This window comes from Gadus morhua, chromosome 21 (assembly GCF_902167405.1).
Source record: "Gadus morhua chromosome 21, gadMor3.0, whole genome shotgun sequence".
Lineage (NCBI taxonomy): Eukaryota > Metazoa > Chordata > Actinopteri > Gadiformes > Gadidae > Gadus > Gadus morhua.
In genome coordinates, this window is record NC_044068.1 from 11,988,888 (window position 1) to 11,999,344 (window position 10,457).

The 10,457-nt window shown below is 41.4% G+C and overlaps 1 protein-coding gene across 4 annotated transcripts in view; it reads right to left on the reverse strand.

Moving 5' to 3' along the window:
- Window positions 1-6,125: 6,125 nt before the first annotated feature.
- LOC115534120 (uncharacterized) overlaps window positions 6,126-10,457 on the reverse strand; it is a 51,277-nt gene continuing 46,945 nt past the window's right edge. For 3 of the 4 annotated variants that reach the window (XM_030344801.1, XM_030344796.1, XM_030344787.1), the window contains 2 exons: window positions 7,817-7,906; window positions 6,126-7,535 (listed from right to left, as the gene is read on the reverse strand). In XM_030344801.1, the coding sequence (XP_030200661.1) occupies window positions 7,443-7,535; window positions 7,817-7,906 (183 nt within the window). In that variant the 3' untranslated portion in view covers window positions 6,126-7,442. Of the gene's footprint in view, window positions 7,536-7,816; window positions 7,907-8,172; window positions 8,227-10,457 lie in introns of all 4 variants that reach the window. The other variant, XM_030344788.1, reaches the window with a different exon arrangement.

The window sequence follows — 10,457 nt, forward strand, 5'->3', positions numbered from 1 at the left end:
TTTATTCACGGATCCCTATGTGAGGCCAGGTTGACTCGGTTGTTGAAACAGGGATCTGTGTGTGTGCCACGGAATATGACTATCACTAACTTGCATTGAAGCAAGATCCGTGGGCATATCACGGAAATCACTCTTCCTCACTTTGGTTAAAAGCAGCTGTTGAAATGACTAAAGAGTAATATCGTTGAAGCCTACATACCTAAAGCATAACAGAATATGGTGTTTTGTAAACAGGAACATTTTAAATGCAAGAGCTTTAAAATAGTTGCATTATTATATTATTAACCGCACCAATGAGGTTGGCTACAAACTTTTGTGTTCATTGGTCCGTTGATTGTTTTTCATACAATCAGTTTGGTCTCTGGCGCACTGTCAAGGACAACATATCAACTCATTTGAAAAGCATGTTTAATATTCATTATTTCCGTTAAGTATAAATGTCAAGTCATGTATGTACAGCCAAACCTGTTGTTAAGGACTACCGAGTATAGACCTACTGCTTGTTGTGTAGGCCTAAATGCTTGTTTAAGGACCAAGGGAATCAACATTTGTTCAGTCGGTTATAATGCATCTGAATACAACAACAACAAGCTATAGCTCCGACCGCTTCCCCCTGCTTCATCTCGTGTTGTCCAGACGTTTGTCATTTTGACAGTTGGTGGACGGTGACAAAATGGACACCCGTGTCTGCAGTGTGCCCAGCACATCTGGGAGGGGCCCTCAGGTTTTCATAGGTAGCCGCATCGCTAATTTCACCAGGATCCACTTGGTCCTGTAAGAAGGATAGATATATTTTTCAATTAAATCTGAATCTCCATGAAATGTCAGGTCCATGTGTGACCTGTGAGGTGGGCGTGACTGAGTCTATAATGTTTACCTGTGCTGAGCCTACTGCCCCCTGCCCACCACGCTGGACCACAGAGGGGCCCCTGGGAGCCCAGTCCAGGTCCATATCCACAGTGTGCTGCTGCTACACATTCACATGAGATAAGATGAACTCCTTTAATCCCACAGGGGAGGAACTAGAGATAAAAACCTTTAAATAAGAATAATAAAACAGAAAGATACACAGAAAGTAGATCTTATACACACAATAACATCAATGGTAATTAATGTGTGTTGCTGGTACACATTAACATAAGAAAAGATAAAGTGTACTTCATTAATCCAAGGTGGGAAATAAGGGAGACTCATAAATTAGAATAAAAAACTCAACAATAAAAACTAGGGAAAAATGTCCAGAAGGTAGGCCTACATCTTAAAAGAATATAAATATAATTATTTATGTTTCAATTTTGATACAATGAACTATAATTGCATTCATTTACATTTTGTGAATAATTAATTTGAAGAAACCAGACATTAAGATATGCATATGAGATGTTTTAAATGTGACAATTACAGGACGGAATGAATGATGAGTGAATGAATTGTGTGTGTGTGTGTGTGTGTGTGTGTGTGTGTGTGTGTGGTGTGTGTGTGTGTGTGTGTGTGTGTGTGTGTGTGTGTGTGTGTGTGTGTGAGATGAATGGGTGAAGGAGTCTCACCTGGTCACTGGCCCCTGGGCCGAGGCGTTCTCTGGCTGGCGGGGCGTCGCTGGCAGAGTTCAGACCCTGCACCAACACAGTCATCAGTTACTGCTGCTCACATCCCTCTAGCAGCCACCGCCCTCCAAAGGGACTGACACTCTACAACTATCACTGCAACGCATCAACATTAGAGCCGCTTCAGGAAATTATGCTGTACGACCCATTGTTTAAAAATCGACAAGACAGAGTTCAGAGTAAATAATAATAATAATGCCAATAAAGTGCTGCTAGATAATCACAAATCAGCAGAAGTCTGTTGTACGTTCAATTGCCCTCCCCCTCCTGTACCGCAACATTCTTAGTGTAATTATCAATAATATCTAGTTTAAATGGAAGCCCCCTGTGCTAGCTTTGACCTGCTTAGTGTGGATCGTTGTAATATTCTCCTCTTGTTGAGCAACACAGTAAATAGAGAACAAGTCAAACTGGCCCGGAACACAACCTGTTACTGTAATTCATCCTCTTTGGTCTTTAACTCACAATGCACTCTTTTGTTGCCGCCCTGTTACCTGGTGGAGAGAAAGCCACAGTCAGTGTTTCTATGGCGATATAAACAGGTGTGTAGATGGAGACGTGGAAACAAGTTAAGTAAAGTCTAGGTATTAGTAAAGCCCTTAACTCAGTAGCAGTCTCAAAGGCCTTCACAGACCCACACTATATAATACACCCCCTCACCCCAAGGACTAGACTTTAAGCCTTCTGGAGGACAAGGAAAACGGCACAACACAGAAATAGGTGCTGCTGTTTTGTTTAATGTTGTTGACTAAATAAAAACTCTTCAAGACAAATTTAGCCTTGAGTTAGCCTCTCTCTCTCTCTCTCTCTCTCTCTCTCTCTCTCTCTCTCTCTCTCTCTCTCCTCACCTCTGGTTCTCCACCAGCCAATGAGGCGGAGCAGAACCACCAGGGTCAGGACGGAGAAGCCCAGCAGCACCAGGACCCGCAGCTGCAGGACCCCCGCTGTAGGAGCTGCAAGAGATCACACCGACCTCCATGAGCTGATGGTACAACGCCTTGAGTGGTCAGAAAGGGTGATGGAGGCCATTTACCATTAATAACAACCAACATGGGGTTATGTCTGAAACCACAGAACATTAAACAGGCTTTATGTATAAATAATAGGATGGAAGAGAGTAGGATGGTTTACCTAAGGTGTTTGACTCCAAGATAAGAGGTTCTGGGTTCCAACGCCAATGTCCACACTCCGCAGCCAGACTGTGACTGTGGCGACCCCAACCTGCTCCTTAATGACATGTGTCTGAACTCGCTGTTATGCCACCTTCACTAAAGCATCTGATAAAGTATCAGCTAAAGTGACTTATTAGAGATTGATATAGTCATCTCTCATTTAGAAATTATGCAGATTATGTTGCAACACTTGCATATATGTCTCTTAGTCTGGTCACACACGGCCAGAATTTTTATTTGGTTATGTGCAAGGGCAAATATTTTTGGATGCGGAACGATGTGGGAAAACTTTTGTTGGGATGCAGTGCAAGATTTTGAGATTGTTAGAACACACACCCGGGTCAGTAGTGTCACATGTTACTCATAATGAACTTGGTTTTGTCTCTGGGTTAACTATGATGACTAAAAACCTCTTAACTATATCAAAACACTTATCAACTCAGCCATCCCTTGATGCAGAGTGTGTACCCAGCCTGACTCATGCCCCTGCAGACATGTTGTTGTGGTTAATAAAGTACATCTCTGGCCAGCTCTGTGTTTCTGTGAAACAGAAGTAGGAAGTGTAATGGTTTACTAGTGTTGGTTGTGGTGAAGTTAGATAGTTAGAAGACATAACTTGATGCTCCAAGTCCACAGAGTAACAGGGATAGATAGAAACCCACCATTTTAAACCATGACAGTGATAGAATACCGTTCAGTGTGTGTGTTTGGTGTTGATGTTGAGGGCCTTGCTGCTGGGCTGCTGCTGGCTGCTCCTTGTGGATTCAAATCAATGGAAAAGAGAAACATGGAATTAGTAGTCAAAAGACCGTTAAATAACTCACTCGTTTTAACAAATATCCTTTAAAAATATAATTCTAAACAAGCATGGAGCTTTATTCAGGTGGATTTTTTTACTGACTAATAATTGAAGTGGCTTTAATTGAAGTAAAAACAACACAAAAAAATATCTTGAAAAGAAGAAAATATGTTTAAGTTATAACTGAAGAATGTACGATTGTTTCATCCTACTTCAGTGGGGACGTTGTGAGAGATTTTTCAGGCCACTCGTACCTCCACCACCAAGTCATCAGACTCTGATGACTTTGATCAGAGTGACATGATAGATAAATACACCATTTTGAAACATGGCTCCTCAAGATAGAGATAGAATACCGTTCAGTGTGTGTGTGGTTGGTGTTGATGTTGAGGTCCTTTCTGCTGGGCTGCTGCTGGCTGATCCTTGTTGATTAAATCAATGACAGAACAAAGTGAAACATGGAATTGGTCATCAACTACTTGTTAAGGTGTTTGACTCCCAGTTTAGAGGTTCTGGGTTCCATCCCCAATGTCCACACTCCACAGCCTGACTGTCATGGGGTCCTTGAGTGAGCTGCCCCTATCCCCTACCTGCTCCTTAATGACATGTGTCTGAACTCACTGTCAGTACATTTTGACTAAAGCAACTCAACGCAACTCTACACTTGCTCATATGCTTTTCTGTTGTTAGTGGCTTTAAGCCAGGTCACACACAGACATAATTTCAATTCAGCTTTTTTTTTTGGGGGGGTTTTGCAAGGGCAAGTATTTTTGCATGCAGAGTACCGTGGAAAAACTTTTTCAGTAGTGACAACATGTTACTCATAATGAACTTGGTTTTGTCTCTGGCTTAACTATGATAACTCAAAACCTCTTAACTATATCAAAACACTTATCAACTACAGCCATCACTTGATGCAGAGTGTGTACCCAGCCTGACTCATGCCCCTGCAGACCAACCATGACAGTGTGTGTGTGTGTGTATGTGTGTGTGTGTGTGTGTGTGTGTGTGTGTGTGTGTGGTGTGTGTGTGTGTGTGTGTGTGTGGTGTGTGTGTGTGTGTGTGTGTGTGTGTGTGTGGGGGGGGGGGGGGACGACCGAATATTTACTGATTAATAGTCAAAGTCAAATATATTTGTATGGCACAGTTTCAGACACAGTGGGTTATTCGAGGTGCTTTAAAATATATATATATATAAATTTAAAGAATATATATTATAAACAAATAAAGAAATATATAATTATTCCAGTAACAACAGAATAAATCAAAAAAAAAAAAGATTAATTGAGAGCAATAGAAAATAAATTGGTTTTTAATTTATTTTTAAAATAAATTAGGAGCAGATTTCATTTCTGTTGTAGTTTGTTCCAACAGTGGCAGAATAATGGCCAGCCCTCCAGAAAAACGTGATTATGCGATCGCATAATTAAACGCATAATCAGCGAAAGTCTGCATATTCATAGCGGGGGCCGCATTTTTTCAAATATGCCGCACTTTCATAAATTGCAGATTTCCGTGCAAAATATGCGGGGGTTGCATGATTTCATAATCCCTGCATTTTCGTTGCAAAAAAGTCACATATATCTCAGCGTTGAAAAAGTTGAAAAATGGTGCGTTTTACTTCACACAAGAGCAGCCATTTCCTCTGTTGCCATGGGAACGTTATGAAGTGACGTAATTATGCATTTAAAAAAAAAAACATGCCGCATATTCAAGGATTTTTGGCTGCAACAATCACAAAAAACGCCGCATTTTCTGGAGGGGACTGAATGGCTAAATGCCATTTCACCCTGCCTAGACCTGACCCTAGGCACTACCAGCTGACTAGTGTCAGTAGATCTAAGTGACCTGTTTGTTATAGGTTTGTAATAGACTAGCACATCTGAGATGTATTTTGGCTGCGGGCCATTGAGTGTCTTAAAGATGATAAGGAGGACTTTAAACTCGATTCTGAATTGTACTGGAAGCCAAAACTGAAGTTGATGTCTAAAATGTAATAAAGCCCCATCACATGAGAGAGAGACCCAATCTCAAGCTCTGCTTTTACACAATAGTCAGATGAGCAAGCGATTTTATCACATTTGTCATAGATTGGAAGGATATCTGTAAGAGAGTCGGTCGGTTATGTTATGCAGACTATACACACCTTTTGATTTGAATAGATAACTTTAAGGCCATCAAACACTCACTGTTTACTTGACTTCTTTGACAATATGGTTTATTAAGGTTATGCTTACCTTCATGTGACGTCGAACCACCCATATCTATCTATCTATCTATCTATCTATCTATCTATCTATCTATCTATCTATCTATCTATCTATCTATATATCTATCTATCCCTTTGTCTGTGTGTCTGATAACTCAAACTACTGCTCACTTTGGAGGGCAAGGCTTCTTATAGCGAGTGTTCTCTCACTTCTTATTTGTTTGTAATGACATGTCATCAGTGATAGAGAAATACAATGGTTTTCCTTTGCTAGCACTTAATAGCATTAGAAGTAATATCAGTTAAATTTCCTGACCAAATTATAACATAATGCAAAATGGTGAAGAGCAGCCCATTGTTTTATTTTCATTGGGTTAAAATGTGGAAGTAGAAAACAGGTAAACAACAGCAACTAATATATTTTTAATTGCTCAACTAAAAGCTAAGCAGAAAACAGTTTTCTCAAGTCAACGTTATCACAGGCATTTCCTTACAGAGATCTTTAATATAAAGCCACCACACAAACTTTACTCACTCGACATAATGCCAAAACAGAAGAAGGTGTCATGTAGAACAAAGCAACTCAAAAACAAAAAAACATGAGCTAGAACCCCAGATTCAGACCCCTCACTTTAAACACATTTGCACATCCTTTTAATACTGTCTCACTGTAGCCATGGATGTTTAATAAAAACAGTTCTAGGCCTACTTTTTCACATTCCCTATCAGTTTAGTCTATGGCGCCCTCTAAAGGCTGTCTAAATACTAGCATTTTCATGAGTATTGCAGTAGTAGCCTAGCCTAGAAATCTAGACGCCCCTAACGGCAGCAAATTCAATTTTTAGCCTTCTGTCGTCGTTTTTCGCTGCTGAAAACAGAAAATGTGTCAGGCCAATCAGATCGTGAGGGGCGGTATCCCGCCGAATGACGACAGAGCTGCGACGGTTCCGTGTTAAGGTAATCAATAATGGCTGCAGCTGCTGGCGAACAGCTGTCTTTCTACTCGGCTTTGGCCGCGACTCTTCAAGACTTGAAGTTATCATTTTCTTTGAGCAATGAACAAAGAACTGCACTGAAGTCTTTCCTGGAAAAGAAAGATGTATTCGGAGTTTTGCCGACCGGATACGGTAAAAGTTTCGTCGTTGGTCTCCATTCTCTCTATCCACCAATCGCACTATGATCAGAGAATGTCTAATATGAGACGGGCTCTGCTATGATCGCAACACTTCCCCATGGAAATTTCCGTCGCTCTGACTACGTCACCTTCTTCGTTGCTCTGATTGGTTGTAGCGCTATCCTATTGCGTGCAGAGGGAACTTGGAAGACAACCGTTTATCCCGCCCACACTGCCAGCGTACGAGACCAGACCCAATATCTTTCCGATATGGGTCTGGCTTGCCAGGCTAGTAGTAGCCTCCTTCATGGATACAATAAGTAAATATGTGCAATTTATGATTAACTTTAATAAACTTTGGTAACTTGTAATTACCGATAATTAATGGTAATACACCCTTCCCTCTTGTTACCCTCATGTGAAAGAGCTTCAGCCAATTTTTTTTTTTTTTTATACATTCATATTTCTGCTGCTGCTGTTGGCATTGTTTCATCCCGTACTCATCTGAAAAAGTTTTGTTATTTTGCCCGTTTGTTGACGGTGGCTAGTGTACGTCCACATCACCAGCCTCCTCACCACATCTGGGAGAGGCCCTCACTGAGGAGTAGGTCACTGCATCGCTGGAATCGTCCTCAACCTATAGGGTGACATGGAATACAGTGAAACAGAATGTTGTGACACGTTATATCATGACATGGAATAACTGTGATATGGAATGTTGTGATATGATGCATTCCATGGTATCCCACACCATGACATGATGCTCTGTGCGGTGACGCTGCTGTGACGAGGTACGAGAGCCAGGTGGTGTAAGAGCCTTGGCATGATATATCACGACAACATGTACGCTGCGACATTCATTACAGCTGCTAATGTTATTGACTTCTTGTGATATGCTTCCACTAGGAGACAGTTTACCTGTGCTGTAGCCACGCTCCTCTGTCCCTCAGGCAGGACAATAGAGGCGTATGTTGGACCTCCGCCCTGATCTCCGTCCACACTGAGATGCTGTGACACGGTCAGGAGTTGTGGAGTTAGACTCATTCGATTCATGTTCCATTGTTATTGTATTATGCTCAATTAAATTACTTTCACCCCCTTTTAATTCATATATGCTATGTCTTTATATCATCACATAATTACATTGATAAATTGCATCAGGACGTGTGTGTGTGTGTGTGTGTGTGTGTGTGTGTGTGTGTGTGTGTGTGTGTGTGTGTGTGTGTGTGTGTGTGTGTGTGTGTGTGTGTGATGAATGGATGAATAAGTCTCACCTGGTCATGAAGGCCTCCTATGACTGGTGGGGTGTCCCTGATAGAGTTCAGACCCTGCACCCAGTACAGGAACCCAGTTACTCATCAGCTGGTCTCACCAGTGGTGGGGTCCCCAACAGCTTTTGGCCAATGACCCCATTTTTAGATCAGAATCATTTTGTGACCCCAACACATTTTGTGCATCTGCTAATTGTTTATCCCAATCAACATCTGTTCATGATATTGAAGTCCTAGGGAATTTTCCCAAATTGAACCTTGTAGTAGTTGGATCATGGTTATGTATGGTGTGTACTATTAAGATTTTATTTAAAGAACTGTATTGAATATAAGTCATCTCCCGGGACCCTAAGACCGACCCTGAGGCTGAAACCCCTGGTTCACACAACCCAGTGGTTATAACTGTCCCTAGAATGCAGTAATGATGCTGTTGTAAACTATGTCTATAATAACGCTACTTGTTAGAATTATTATTTTGTTATAAAAGACTTTGTGTATAAATAGGAGGATAGAGTAGGCCTGCAAGATAGTCTATTGATTATAGTGACTCAAGCCAAAAGCTTCTGGATTTTAACCCCAATGTCTAACTACAAGATGCCATTATCCCTACCTACCCCTTCATTATATTAGTCGATTTGGATTGAAACAGCTGTTTAAATTACTGAAAAGTATTTCATGTCCATTATTCAGATTCTTCATCTCAACATAGCTGCTGCATCTGCAGATATGTTGTTTGGTCAGCGTTTCCTACGCTGCAGACCTTCATATGTCAAAGAGTTAGGGGAAGTCATTTTTATTTTTGTATGTCGCTGTCAGCGATAGTCAGAATATTAACACTCATGCCTGTGGCCACCTTGAGTTATAATGCTACGTTGTGTAGCATTATAACCACAGAATGCCCCTCTACTAATATTGAGCTAGATGGCTTCAATGCTATTTCTTATTCAACCAAATAGTTTAAGTTTTGTCTTTTAAACTCACAGTGGTTGTGTTGTCCTTTGGCCTCTTGTTTCCTGTGAAGAGAAAGCCACAGTGAACGTTTCCATGGTGATATAAACGGTGTGTAGACAGATGTAGACGTGACAACACGATGGTGTCACTGGTCTCCTCTCACCTCTCCTTCTGTGCCAGCGAATGAGGAGAACCAGGCCCACGATCAACAGGACCGCTGTACCCAGCGCTACCCTGCTGCGAACCCTGGGTCTATAGGTCTACCTGAACACAGGGAGAGGTTACCTTCCTCTGGTTCAGTCGGCAGGATCTCAGATGAATTAAGAACCTACACGGGTACACCTATGCTGGAAACCATAGAAAACGACTAAGGTTAAAACTGACACACTATAGAAACGATTTGATGATAGAATACAGAATATGATCCTAGTTTTAGAGGTTGACTCCCAGCCAAAAGGTTCTGGGTTTGAACCCCAATTTGACACCACATTTTCAGTTCTGAACACATTTTCATTTTGTCAAAATGTGTGTGTTCATGTCCTTTAGGAAAGATGCAGATTCGATATCTCACAGCCATTTCATTTGCAGACGTGTTGCTGTGGCCATCGGTTCACATGCGGCAAGACATTCATCTCTGTCACAGCGTACGGGGAAGTATTTTGTGTGCTGATGAAGTTGTGAGAACATTGTTTTAGTTCATCACATCATTAACAAGCATTCTATGGCCACTATGAGTCAATAGATTGAAATATATACAGCTCACTTTTGTATCTAATTTAAATATAACATTACAACTAAAAAATGGCTAATGAAGCAGGCCTACATCACTGGCCAGCTCTGTGTTCCCGTGAACCTGAAGTAGGAAGTGTGATGGTTTCATAGGGTTGGCTGTGGGGATTGTCGGACCGTTATAACACATATGTTGATGATTTACGTGACCTAAATCCACAGATTAATCTTCTCACCATTGGTTGGTGGTGAGGTTGAGGGCCTTGTTGCCGCTCCTTGTTGAAATTAATGACAGAACAAAGAGAAACATGGAATTCGTCTTCAACTAGGTTGTTAAGGTGTTTTACTCTCAGATAAAGAGGTTCTGGGTCCCAACCCCAATGTCCACACTCCACAGCCAGACTGTCATGGCGTCCTTGAGTGAGCTGCCTCTAACCCCTACCTGCTCCTTAATGACATGTTTCTGAACTCACTGTTTATACACCTTGACTAAAGCATCGGCTTAAGTGACTAGAACAGAGATGTGAATAGTTATCTCCCATTTAGAAATTATACAGATTATGTTGCAACACTTGCTCATATGCTTTGCTGTGGTTAGTGGCTCCAAG